At 39.7% G+C, this 14868-nt stretch overlaps 1 protein-coding gene across 1 annotated transcript in view; it reads right to left on the bottom strand.

The window, feature by feature from the left end:
- The window catches only part of PKNOX2 (PBX/knotted 1 homeobox 2), a 235591-nt gene that overhangs the window by 89602 nt on the left and 131121 nt on the right, over positions 1–14868 (bottom strand). Inside the window, exon 5 of the mRNA XM_081333977.1 lies at positions 3273–3381. Coding sequence (XP_081190103.1) covers positions 3273–3359 — 87 coding nt within the window. The 5' untranslated portion in view covers positions 3360–3381. The remainder of the gene's footprint in view (positions 1–3272; positions 3382–14868) is intronic.

Genomic DNA, 14868 nt, shown 5'->3' with positions numbered 1-14868 from the left:
CACTGAAGAGTTTTATTCCCTCCTTGTGCTTCCTTGCAGATGGCACAATGGGGCATATTGACTTTTCCATTCCTTATAAAAAATATCAAATTTATATGGCTGTCCATCTCACCAGAAGTGACTCTAGGTAGCATATTTTTATTTTACTTATTTTGTCTAATCTCTATCCATAAGTAATAACCACCATGGAAGATATCAGACAAGTAGCTATTGTCATAAATAACCTTTGACAGATGTCTTCTGTATGAATCTGTCTAAGCCCATTTTGTGTCATCTAAGTCAATGCCCATCATCACACATCTGGCAGAGACACAGATTTAATTTTATTGCCCTAGTGAGTTCCACAGATTTAATTATCCTGGATGTAAAAAAAATGTGAAAACAAAACATTGAAGTCCTCATCTGCTTAAACAGGAGGATTACCTGCTAAACAAATGCAGGATATATTATTTTATTCTATTCTTCATTTGACCATCCAGTGGTTGGTTGCTAGTTCTAGTTAATGTGATACATAGATCATAAGCATAATGTATACATAAAAATCAGTCTTTCATCCTGGATGTGATTCACTCAGATTTTTCTCCATTATCACTTAAAGCAGACATGTCAAACACAAGGCCCGGGGCCCGGATCTGGCCCGCAAAGTGGTTTCATGTGGCCCGCGAAGCCATCCTGGAAACAGTGAGGGAACGGCCCCCACTGCCTTGGCCCTGGCCCAGAGACCCTCCTTCTGCCAGAGACCCTCAGATCTGTCCCACTCCTGCCCAGGCCCCCTTGATGCAAATGATGTAGAGCTGGCCATGCCCACCCAGTAGGCCATACGCACTCTAGCCACGCCCACCGAGTAGGCCACACCCACCCTGGCCATACCCACCCGGCCCCCTGAGGGCAACCGCAATGCTGATGCGGCCCTCAATGAAATTGAGTTTGACACCCCTGACTTAAAGGTTACATTAAGGAGAGGCAATATTACTCACACAAGAATATAATACACTCATAACTAAATAATGACTCTTGTTTCCATAAGGTTTGTGAAGGACAGCAACTTATAATGCTTTGAAAAGGAATGAGATGCATTCATGGAGGACAAAGCTGTAATTCACAATATTCCTGGGCCATAAATAGTGAGGGAAGGCTAATATCTGCCTCCTATTTATACAATAGGTTCCCTATTGTTGGTCACCCTAGGAAGCCAGCCTGGCCTGATGGGTGATGGGTTTGGGTTTTATTGTTTTTTATGTATTTTAACTTAACTTATTGTTATAGTTTTGGGGCATCTTGTTTAATCTTTTTTAACTTTTAACTTTTGTATTCTTGTTTTTTAACACGTATTGCCCTGTTCACCGCCCTGAGTCCTTCGGGAGAAGGGCAGTATACAAATATAATAAAATAAATAAAATAAATAAATAAATAAGTGAATCTGGCTTCCCCATTGGCTTTGCTTGTCAGAAGGTCGCAAAAGGGGATCACGTGACCCTGGGACATGGCAACCACCATAAGTAATGAGTCAGTTGCCAAGTGGCTGAATACGGATCACGTGACAAACGGTCATAAGTCATTTTTTCAGTGTCGTCGTAACTTCAAATGGTCACTAAATGAACTGTTGTAAGTTGAGGACTACCTGTACTCTTTCCCTCTGGACATTTTTTTAAAAAAGGAAATCCTCTCTCTTTAAAAGATATGACAACTGGTATTAAAAATGAAGGGGTTTTTCCCCTTCTGGCAGTCATTCTTTGTTGTTGTTAGTTGCGAAGTCTTGTCCGACCCATCGTGACCCCATGGACAAACTTTTATAAAACAGTTCTAATGCTTCATGTGATTTTGATTCTATGTCTCCATTTATGCAACTAAGAATTGTATTAGCTTTTTTGGCTGCTGCAGCACTCTGCTGGCTCATATTTAAGTGATCACCCACTAGGACTCCAAGGTTATTAAAAATGATATAATAACTAGGACTTCAATATATTATAAATGAATTTGGTACAGCAGGTGGAATGACTGTATGTATCCTCAGTAACTAAGGCAATAAATATATTGTTGTTGTTAGCTGCGAAGTCGTGTCCGACCCATCGCGACCCTATGGACAACATTCCTCCAGGGCTTCCTGTCCTCTATCATCTTCTGGAGTCCATCTAGGCTCAGGCCTACTGCTTCAGTGACTCCATCCAGCCACCTCATTCTCTGTCGTCCCCTTCTTCTATTGCCCTCAATCTTTCCCAGCATTAGGCTCTTCTCCAGTGAGTCCTTCCTTCTCATTAGGTGGCCAAAGGATTTGAGTTTTAGCTTCAGGATCTGGCCTTCTAAAGAGCAGTCAGGGTTGATCTCCTCTAGGACTGACCGGTTTGATCACCTTGGAGTCCAAGGGACTCGCAAGAGTCTTCTCCAGCATCGTAGTTCAAAGGCCTCAATTCTTTGGCACTCAGCCTTTCTTATCGTCCAACTTTCAAAGCCATACATTGCAACTGAGAAGACCATGGTCTTGACTATACGCACTTTTTGGCAGTCATTCTATCAATATCTAAATATTCTTGTCTTGAAAGGAACCCAGAATTATGAGACTCTTTCCTTAGCCTCAAAATAATAACAATAACTATCATCACCATCTGATGTGAACATATCAGTGGCCCAGATGTTAGTGGCCCAAGAGTATTCTATAGGCAGATATTAGTTCTTTTTTATAGACCTTAAATCTTCTACAGTTCTCCAAGGGGAACATCAACAGAGAAATGGAAGAGTGTCTCCTTATAGCTGGCAAATTTATATAACATCCCTCTTCCAAAGCTGATTCCTTCCAAATCCTGTAAATTCCACTGTTGATGTCTGGAAAGAAAATGCACCCCAGAGTTCCAGGTTTTGTCAAGGGGAATGTAAAATAAAATCAAGAGAAAAACTGGTGGCAGAGGGATATAACTGACAATGGTTCTCCTATCTACAAAGATTCATTATAGATGAAATAATTTATCATTCTGAACATTGTAAGATAGAGTTTGAAAAGAAATTGTGTAGCACTGATGAATGTGCAATTGCTAAAATGTAAAAAAAACTTCAATTAAAATTTAAAAGAGAAGAAGAAGTGAAAGACTATATGGTAAAGTGGGCTAATTTTTTTGGTTATAAGATACAGATGGAAGAATTGGAAAATATGTGGTTGGAAGGATTAAAATTTACACTGCTCCTTCTTGCTTTTCTCTCGCTCTCTGCAACACTGTAGTAGGCCTATAAATATTATAAACTGGAATGGTGTTGTTGCAAAAGGAAACCAGAATACTCACCTGTTGGGGTTCCTGATAAGGGGGAGGGGGTACAGTCTGTGTGGCCATCATTGTCAGAGATGGCACCGGGGAGACATGTTGCATCATGGGATTGATTCACATCTAGGACCTATTGATAGAAGAAAGTTCAATTGTTACAAAAGAAAGGAGAGAGGAGAGGACGGTATTAGCACAATATTCACTCAATTCATCTTTCCATAGCAGATTGAGGTTTCCTAAACTTATACAGCAAACTTTCCAATTCTGGCATCTTCCTGATGTGTAAGAAAAATGCTTTCAATGCAAATTCTGAGGACACCTTTGGAAGACACCAGGAGAATATATGATTATTGAAAAAAACAATTATCGTATAGGACAGGGGTGTTAAACAGGTGGCCTGTGCATCATGCACAGGCGAGGCCCACTCCAGCTCCACAAAGGCAAAAAAAACACATCACAATACATCACGATATGTCACATGATGCAATCCAGTTTGACACCCATGCTATTGGAGGTGTGCTTTTTCCTATACTGCAATTACATGACTCTGAGTTTTTTTTTAAAAAAACATTCCTTAGAGAAAGTTTTAACTCCAAAATCAGTAGACTGATGACAATAATGGCCCCAAACGTATCATGGAATATATTATTTTTCATTGTGTTGGCTGCATCTCAGGGCTTTGCTTATTTGTGCGGACTGGTTGCCGGCATGCCGTGGCCTGGTACTGGTCCACGGACCAGAGGTTGGGGACCCCTGGTCTAGAGCTCTCTCTCTCTCCTATTTATCATCTATCTACCTATCTTCTCTATCTCTCTATTGTCTATCATCTATCATCATCATCGATGTATCTCACATATACATAAATGTTGTGTACCAGTGCTTATATTTCATGAGTTTCATTCTCTACATGAAACAAGATGATCTATCTCACATATACATAAATGTTGTGTACCAGTGCTTGTATTTTATAAGTTTCATTCTCTGCATGAAACAAGAAGCATAATCTAATATTTAGGTGCAGCCGTTCCTCCTAACAATTCCAAATGTGTGCCACTTAACTTTAGGGTTATAAATCCACTGTAAACAGCACAATATTCATGTCATTTGATATTCACTACGAGGCAAGGCATTTCAGGATGCAAAGATCTAAAAGATAGACTCAATTATGCATTGTAATCATTCTTTTTTTCTTTTGCCAGAATGATGGTGGGATAAAATATCAGCATTCATTTCTTTCCTCAAGAGAGGAGAACTTTCCCTGGCGTTGAAGGTCTGTTTTAATTAATAGCTAAGGTATCGAAACTCTTGAGATTATTCCTATTAGATGGAGTTTAAATGATCTACCCTTGCTGATACAAAGTTTGATTTTAGCAGAAGTTGGCGTATTTCTTCCTTTGTCAAAGATATTTACAGGCTCATTATTTTTAAATGGTCCCACCGATGAGCCCAAAACCTAAACAGAGAAATGAGAATGGGATGGTTAATTCTAACCATATTTAATGCTAATAGCATTAGTCTCATAAGATTTTTTTCCCCCCAAAACTTTTCTTTTCTCTAAGAAAGTTAAGGTAGCATGATGGTCCCTCTGGAACAGAACAGCCTGATGCTTCATTGAAGGTTAGGAGTCTAAACTGAAATCTCACTACTTTTAGGCTGTTACTGTATCCTCCTGTCTGTTTTTTTTAATGTAAATTTTAATGTCTTTCTTTTAAAAGAGCTTTGAGAAACATTTTTAAGTCTTTATTTACTTTTAAAAACCTTTATCATTTTTTTTCCCTAACAGAGAGGCAAGAATGCTAAAGCTGAACAGCAGGCCATTATCATCTGAGAAAGAGAAGAACGTGGTGCCCCTGCTACTCATACAATTTCCTACAGCTTCTAGTAAAAGTGTTTTATCTTGAAGTAAGATAATTTAAGCTTGGTCCCTTATACTTTATTGATAACTCTGGTCTGATGATCCATCAGTTTGTTTCCTTGGCTGTCCATGATACAGGAGCTGGTTTATTTGAAAGGAACCACCAATCTCCCATGATGTCTGTCCAGTTCTACGAAATGGGGTCCTCTATCACAGCACTTGCTATCTGGAATGGGGCTCCTCCTGAGATCTTTGTGGCTCCTACTCTGATTATAACTTGGCTGTTTACCCAGGTTTGGAGTAGGGTGGCTGGTGCCCCTTGTAGACCACACATATGTTCTCCATGTTGATGGCTGAATCTGCCATTTTGTTATCTACTTTGTTCTCTGTTTAACTTGGGTCTTTTTTTTCTTTATCCAGATTGTTTCATTCTGTTTCTCAATTTGTCAACCAGCCAGAATTGTTTTGGAGTTGGTTGGTACCTAAATCCAATATGTTGAGCTGAAGTTTACTCCAGGGCCAAAGTTCAAATGTGTATGTGTGTGTACAATATATGCACACACACACACACACACACACACACACACACACACACACAGAGAGAGAGAGAGAGAGAGAGAGAGAGAGAGAGAGAGAGAGAGAGAGAGAGAGGGAGAGAGAGAGAAAGAAATATCCTGGTATTGTATGCCAGGAGCCCTGGTGGTGCAGTGATTAGAATGCAATATTGCAGGCAAACTGCCCACAGTCTGGAGTTTGATCCTGATTGGCCCAAGGTTAACTCAGCCTTCCATCCTCCTAAGGTCAGTAAAATGGGGACTCAGATTCTTGGAGGCAATATGCTGACTCTGTAAACTACCCAGAGAGTGCTGTTAAGCAGTACTAAGTGGTATATTAGCCTACATGCTATTGCTATATACATACATACATACATGCACAGGCATCCACACCTATGCAGATCTTACTGCATATCGAAGTTTCCACAACTTTTATGAAACTTTTATTACATAGCTATAGGAATGAATTGGATTACTATCAATAAAGTGAATTTTGAAAACTGCCCCCCCCAACAATTTGCCCATTAAAGAAGCGTTCATTATATCCTGTTGATATGAAACCCATTAGGCCAATTAGCATCCCATTAAAATGACACTACGTCTTCCTCAGAGCAGCAATGAGTTAATACTGTATCATGTTAATGGCTCTGTGAGCACTTGAGAGGTGTGTCCTCCCTCCAATGCAGGAATTAACAGCACACTCTTCCCCCCCCCCGAGAAAAATAAACCAGATCTAATTGTAAAGCTTGAAGGGACTCGTTCCAGGCAAAACAAGACTTCGACATTCTTTCATTGATATAGTATCCGCTTATGACTCATTCCAATCTTCGCTATCTGTTGGCTTCCAACCAACAGACTTCAACTCCCAGATGTCTAAGCCAGAGTGTTCTTTGGAGAATTAAAGTTCAACATATATGAAAGTCAGCAGATTGGGGAATATTGATTAAAAAAAACCCATTCACACAACAGATATGAACGCTACATTCTCTGCTTCAACGGAACTAAACCAATGAGGACATTTTGCTTTTAAGAGGAAGAAAAAAGAAAACTGTAGCAGATGTTAGGGAACCTGCAGCCCTAGTAGAGGACAGCCCTGGTAGAGGACAGGAAGGCCTGGAGGAATGTTGTCCATAGGGTCGCGATGGGTCGGACACAACTTCGCAGCTAACAACAACAACAACAACAACAGCCCTAGAAAAAAAAATATATACACCAGTTTCCCATTTGTTCTGTCAATGACATCTGGATGGAAAGTAAATGACGACTATTTTAATAGCGCTACTAAATTTGACAATGCAAAAAGAAAAGGTATATATGAGCCGTGGTGGTGCAGTGGTTAGAATGCAGTACTGCAGGTTACTTCTGCGGACTGCCAGCTGCCAGCAGTTCAGCAGTTCGATTCTCACCGGCTCAACTTTGACTTAGCCTTCCATCCTTCTGAAGTCAGTAAAACGAGGACCCAGATTGTTGGGGGGCAATATGCTGCCTCTGTAAACTGCTTAGAGAGGGCTGTAAAGCACTGTGAAGGGGTATATAAGTCCAAGTACTATTGCTATATGTGTGGAGCATGGGTAGTTATTATCCAAAACAAAAAAAATATAATTCTATAATTTTATTGTTACCAGTGCTAAAATTCTTTATAGAGTAATTCATCTCCAGTCAATGTAGCACTAATGAATTCCTGGCTCTAAGCCTGCATAACTTTGGACAAAGTTAACAGTTATTAACAGTGACAACTCAATGTCCTTTACAGGGAAATCCTACTGAACATTGAGGTGTTACTTCCAAAGAAACAGAGTTAGCAGCAAGCTAAATTAAAACCTTGATTTCAAAAAGGATCCATCAAACGATGGCAAATGTGAATGCCAAAACATTAACTGAGATTTTCCATAGTTATCTTATCATTCCATTCCTGTTAGATCCACACATGTGGGTCCAATTAAACTTATTTATTGCTAGTTGTGGAATTCAAGGGGGGCTGGGCTTATTTTACTTGTGGTTACCTAGAGATTCTAGGCTGATCCCTCTTTTAACTCCATCCCCAGGTTTTGCCACTCTTTCTCCTACAATTTCCCTCTCTGAAATGTACCCGAAAGATATGAGCTATGAAGCAGAATGCAGAAAAGTTTCTTAAAGTATTTAACCTTATTAAGAAAACATTTTAAGATTTTAAAATCCAAATTCTAAATGTTAGAATCTGGACACTTATTGCATTTTAAAATAATAATAATGGCAATGCATTTGCCCTGTAAACCACCCTGAGTCCTTCGGGAAAAGGGCAGTATATAAATCGAATAAAATAAATAAATAAATAAATAAATAAATAAATAAATAAATAAATAAATAAATAAATAAATAAATAAATAAATAAATATTCAATTTTCTTGCTTGGAAAACCAATTCTGTAACGAAAGAAAAAATGATGAATGTCTAAGATATATTCCTCTTGGTTACGGAAGGATAATGGAGCAATACCATTTAACTTATTGCTACAATTGGTGTTGCCATTCTTCAAAAATAATACCATATGAAACAAACAAACAAACAAATAAATAAGTGACATAAACCGAAGAAAGTAAAAATGCTACTTGGCTAGGCACCAGATAAATATTTCTCATCAAATGAAAGTCAGAATTCTCTGTCCAGAAAACACCTGGAATATAAATTCTTCAGAACTTAGGAAACAAGTCTAAACATTTTGGTTTTCCTAAGTCTTTTGGCTATAATGCATTGGATTTCCACCATCTTTGACCATTGCCAGTTTTAATGATTGTTCTTTAAAATGTGTTCCAAGTAAGGTTGATTTATAGGAATCTTTTCCAAGTGCTGTTGCGTGCTAGTTTATAACCACATTTTGCGTAGATGCTGCAATTTAAAAATAAGATATAAATATTTTAATAAATCACTCTCCCTTGAACAGTCAACTCAGTGCATCAACAGAGCAAACATGAGGCCACGGAACAAAGAGTAAAAATTAACGTACTAAAAACAATCATTGGAAACAAAGCATGGTGATATATAACAATGAAAGACAAAGGAGGATATTCTTTCCGTTCATCCAAAAACACAATTTGGGCTTCTTACTCTATGATTTTATCAAAGGTATGGATTCTTGAGTGTGGAAAGTTACTTGGAAAGTTTCACTCGGAAGTGAAAGTAAAACCTGAATAAAGATATTTTTAAATAAATTGAAAATGGAACCAAGAGAAAGACAATAGAGGGCAGAAGAAAAATCTGCCATCTTAATTTCCTTATAGATTATAGGAGCTTCCTTCAAATGCTTGGACTGCTACTTAAAAGAATGTTTATAACCAGCTTGGCTTGAGCTGAATTTTTAGGGTTGATATCCAAAGAAGCTGGACATGGAGTTTTGAAGACTATCTAATATTCTATAGCAGATCTACAGGCTTGTTTGCTTATTTATTTTCTCGCTTTCTGTGCCGCTTCGATTTTTAATAACTCTGAATGGCTTCCATACCCTAAGTTTTAAAAATAACTTCACAAAGTAAACAAAATACCGAGAATCAATAAAAATGATTCAATTTCTGACAAAAGATAAGTGGAAAAAATCATACTCTACTTGCCCATAAGGCCTGCTTTTTTTAAAAAAAACCCAACCAACTACCCAAGTAGATTGTGGAGAATATGGGCTGCATTTGAGCCTAGAGTGACATGTTGAGAATGTGCTCTTAAACCTGGGTTGATTCGGGCAGGGTAAATACATCAATTTGTTTCATTAACACGAATGTATTTGCTCCACCTCTACTGATTGGTTCCTCTCTTCTGTCATAAAAACAATTCAGTGATAATTTTAGGAGGTTGCATTTAATATCAGTAAAAATTCTCCCCTGCATCCTATTTTGGTTCAGTCTTTAACTAAGAGAAGCTTAAGTTTTGAGTGCTTCTGTAAGAAGACAGATGAACTTGAATTCCCAAACTATTCAGAAGAGAAAAGGGAAGGAAGAGATACTGAGATAGGCACTGCCCAGGGCAAACAAATGGCAGTTTCAGCTGCATTATGGATGAAATGTGACTTCTCCCTTCGTGCTGATTTTTGCATACTCCAGAGGGTGGCACTATGGCACGGTAGATAATTGTCTTGTGAACCATAAATGGATTCCTAAATCACAGCCCCAAAGCAACCTGAGCTACACTAAATCTCAGGGCCGCCTGTCATAGGATTTACAGTTCTGGGTTTTTGCTTTTTTTTTTTTAAAGAGAGAGAGAGAGAATTGAACCTATAGTTAAATATAAAAACAAATAAAAATGAGAGACAGCTGTTGCTGATAACACTCTATTTATCTCTGGGACACAAATTTGCTTTGCTGCAGTAAATATGCCAGGAATGGCATTCTGTTTGCTGGAAAGATTTGGACAGCTCTCCCTCACTGGGGACCTACAGCTATGAATCTTGAAATAATGGTGTAAAGCTGTCACAGATTTCATGCAGTTCCATGGATGGATCTGCTGCAAAAAAATACACATGTTGAGCATTGCAAAAATTCACCAAGGACTAAATGGAGCTGGGCTGGATCCTTACAGCATTAAGAGGGGCTAGAAACCATCCTTAATCCCAGTAGCTAAAGACCAAAGAAGAGCAAATTGGATGGATTAGTTCTACAGTCGGGGAAACAAACTGGAATGTTGGTGTACAAAGTCCCTACTTATGGGCTAATTATGAGCCAAGTCCTTCTGGAGTTCATATACAGCTTACCCTGACCTTCTTATCCCCTGATCCCCTGATCCCCACAGTCTGTGTAGCTACTGACTTCTCTTTCCTCCATTAAAATGGGCTGCTGTGCTGTCAATCAAAACATGCCACTTGCATGTCCTTGAAATGGGCTTGTTTATACATCTGGGTGCTCGGTGGCCTTAGGAAAGGCACTTGAAACAGCTTGTTTGTACTGTACAGGTTTCAGGAGACTCCCAAAGGCTAGATCATGACATCTTGAGGGAGCAACATTACAGGAAAGCAGTTCCCATGCATTAAAGATGACAACAAAAGCACTCGTCTATCACTGAATTAGAGCCGCTTCAGATAAACATCAGCAAACATTCATAGGGCCCTGTCAAATGCCAGGTTTTTTTTTAAAAAAAAAGATGGATGAAAATCTCAAAGACAATAGCAGAAGCAGCTCCTGACTAATTCACTGGATACGTTGCCAACGAAGACAACGGAAAGATACCAGGAATAAGATAGGGAAAACCTGCTCAGCCTGGCTAGTTTCATTTTTCCTCTTTATGGCTATTTATTTATTTATTTATTTATTTTGGGGACTTATATGCCGCCCTATCTCCCGAAGGACTCAGGGCGGCTAACAACAGTAAAAACAACGATACAAAAAATTAAAAAAGAATTAAATAACAGCCCCAAAATAAACTAACTACACAGTTAAATCTAGAATCTAGAATCCATACCCTGTGCAATAACCTAACTCCAAGGGGTCCATGTGATTTGAAAGACCATGCTTACTCGTGATTAGTAAGGTAATAAAAACTGTAAGAAAGCAGCTGGAACAGACAACAGAGACTATTCTTTGACTTTCTCCTCTTAGCTGCTCATGAAGACTAATCTAATCGCCTGCCCTGAACTCAGTTCATCTACCACAATAGCAGCATAAAAATGATCCTCGTGCCCATTTTGTTCCACTTTCTCTTGATTAACGCCATGACTTCGTGAAGCAGCAGCGATTTTATTTTTTTTAAGAGACTCAGTTGGAATATATGCTGCTGAATCATTCAAAGGAAAATAGAGGATGACTCAGAGATGCCTAAGAAATAGCACTTGTTTGAAGAGAAGGACACTCCAAGTAATCCTACTTAAAATTATGCGTTTTACACATGACCTTCTCTTTTCTTCCAAATTCCTATTAGGAGGGCTGGCCCTACTGTTAGGTGTAGAGAAAGCAAGCCCAGAAAGCAATATTTATCTAGATCAGGGATGTCCAACCATGGCAGCTTTAAGACCTGTGGACTTCAACTCCCAGAATTCTCCAGCTAGCCAGGCTGACTGGGGCATTCTGGGAAATGAAGTCTACAAAGTCTTAAAATGGCCAAGGTTGGACACCCCTGATCGAGATCAACAAATATTTTTAGTTTCACTCATTCTCCCATGCGCCCCCCCATTGCCCCTCCTACCAGTACATCAAACAGCTCCTGAAATCACATAACCATCTAAGCCGAGACTAAATAAACCACATTATAGTTTATTAAAATGCGGATATCTGAACCGGTCATTGGACAGCTTCATATATTTCTAAACCTCCCTCTATTAAGGAGCAAAACAGTAATCTACTGGTGGGGAGAGGATTGCTAAGGCAGCACAGCCATGCCCCACATCTGATCACAAATGCAGAAATTGCTAAGGATTAGACTCTGTTGACCACCAAAGGCAATAAAAAGCAAGGGGTTGCTTCTCTTAGTTCCATCACTCAAAGCTTTCATTTCCCCTGGGTTATGCTGATGGGGAAAGGTCACAAGCGAGAGTCAGAAGATCACTTCCTTGCATATTGTCAAGACGGGAGGGAAAACAGCTAGACCCAAGGAGGCAGAGGGAGGAGGTGGTGGTTGCCGGCAGTTGGGCAAGGAAGCCTCCTGCTTCCCCACTGGAAAGAAAGATTGCTTCCTCCTTTGAAAAGCACGGCTGTATCAGCAGGCCTGCCTCCCCTTCTCCTTGTTCATGAAATCCACATAAAGTATTGAGCAGCTGAAATGCCAATTTAATTCTGCACCATGGCATGCCTCCATTCACGCTTCCGACTTAATCCTTTTCATCTAGCTTGCTCGTAACTTCTTGATCTTCAAATCAATTCTGTAAATAGCGGCTGAATATTTCATTCTTTCCTTTGTCTGGTTGCCTGCATTTCGATGGCAAAATTCACCATTTTTCTACAGGGCTTGTGACAAAAACTGCTTGGGTGAGACCTTCCAGACCCGTTTAATGATGCAAAGGATCCCAGTTAATTCCCCCATCTGCCGGTTACTGGGGACACACCGCTGCCTGGCTTGCCAATAATATCCCACGTTTATTTATTTGTTTATTTAATATTTATTTGCCTGACATGTCGATCCATTTCCAAAGACTTCAGGCAGAATTGTCTGTTGTTACTGTGGGAATAAGAAAGATGGAAGCCCAGGCTTGGTTCCTGAGACTCCATAGTGTATTGGCAGGTGTGTTGTTTTTTTGCAAGACTTTTGGAAGTTATTTTCCACAGCCTTCTCACCAGGGCCAAAAGACTGGCCCAAAGTAACCCAGTTGGCAAGATTAGAAATTAAAAATTCCAATTTTTAACCTGGTTTCTTTAACCATTCCACCAAAACTGGCTCTCAATCAAAATTAACCTTATTTGAAAAACTGAGGACTACTTCACACAGACAGACATAGAGACGGAATTGTTCTTATGCCTACAAGCTTTAGCAAATACCCCTATGAATGTATGGGACTCCCGTTCTAATGAATACACATGGATTTATACTGCTTCTATATTGATGGGTCTAATCCTGAGGAATACCACCAGTGACTTACATTTATCAGACAACAAAAAGACTATATTAAAACTCTTTTCTCTCTCTGTCTCTCTCTTCAAACTAAGTTCAGTAAATCACCCAGGCAGCCTCGTTCAAAACCCACCCACATTTAGGAATGAGCTTCCTTGACTTCAGTAGTTAGTTCTTTCTTGCAGATCTTTGTCAGAGAAGATGACTGGGATGTTAAGGCTGCTCCTTCCTCACTTCCTCCTCTTGTTGGTCAAGTTGCTGGGTGAAGATCTGTCAATTTTTTTGTGTTATTATTGGGAATATTGATTTCTTCGTAAAGCTGCAGTCAAGTCTTAACAGGAGGTGAAATTCTCATACCCAAATCCCAATAATATATGGAGAAGTACAAGCTGTGGCAACGAGGTATCAGGCCCTTGGATCAACTCCAGCAAGGATGATCACAGAGCTACAGAGCCCACCAAATAGTTGGGAAGGAATGCTCATGCGCATTGGAACCCAGCAGATCACTGACTTCCCAAAGCTCCTTCTCCACGGACATTAGAATGTCCCCATGGGAAATCTTTTTCAACAGTAAGGAGAACATTATTTTCAAGCGAGAATGCAGAACAACTTCAGACTGCCTCAGCAGTGGGTTGGCGACAAGATGGAAGCTCTTCTATGAGGCGATATTGTAAGAAAATAGTTACTGAGGCAACCAGGATATGTGGGTGGGCCCTGCATGTGCATAATTAAAGAATAACCGAGTTGGAAGGGGCCTTGGAGGTTTTCTAGTCCACCCCCTGCTTAAGCAGGAGACTGAAGCATGTACAAATGGCCGTCCAATCTCTTCTTAAAAATCTCTGGTGATGTAGCACCCACAACTTCTGAAGGCAAGCCGTTCCACTGGTGAATTGTTCTAATAACTGTTATGAAATTTCTCCTTAGCTCTAGGTTGCTTCTCTCCTTGATTAGTTTCCATCCGTTGCTTCTAGTCCTGCCCTCAAGTGCTTTGGAAAATAGGTTGACCCACCCACTCTTCTTTGTGGCAGCCCCTCAGATATTGGAACATGCTATCATAACATCCCTAGTCCTTCCTTTCACTGGACTAGACATACCCATTTCCTGCAACCGTTCTTCATATACATAGGGATGAGACAAAGAAAGGATATTCCAGATGGTAAGACCAATTAGGGAATACACTGGTTGGGAGATATTTCAAATCCTGGGCACCAATATGAAAAACCATGTGTCTTCCTAATTCTGGAAGACTATAATATCCCGAGAAGATTAGCAACATCACTAGTATGAATGGGGGACAGGTTTTTCCCTGGGAGAGAAAACCAATTCTTTTTCTGGTGGTGTTTTGCAGTTTTAGATTTATTATTCATTAGCAGAAGCTGATAACGCTTCAATACTTGTTCACACTTTGTTCTGTCCTAAAACACAACAGAACCCTGGGTCTCTGTGTCTTGGTAATTTAGTTATCAAGGTTTGGAGGTGCAGATTTCTTGTCTGCTTCTAGAAAATGCTCCCAGCAGTGCTTAAAGGTTGCCTCTAGCTATCATCTTAACATTTTCCATTGCCCCAGAAGGACACTCTGCTAGAAGAATTCTTCTCGCTCTTACTATTTCTAGTCTTCTGACATTGCACAGGCTGCCAGGCAAGAAAAATAAGCACAAGATCCTTTCCCCAATGTTGAGTTTCATCTAAATACAGCTAGCAAAGAGGAGTT

This window comes from Vipera berus, assembly GCF_964194415.1.
Source record: "Vipera berus genome assembly, chromosome: 8".
Lineage (NCBI taxonomy): Eukaryota > Metazoa > Chordata > Lepidosauria > Squamata > Viperidae > Vipera > Vipera berus.
This window is presented reverse-complemented; position numbering and strand designations above follow the sequence as displayed.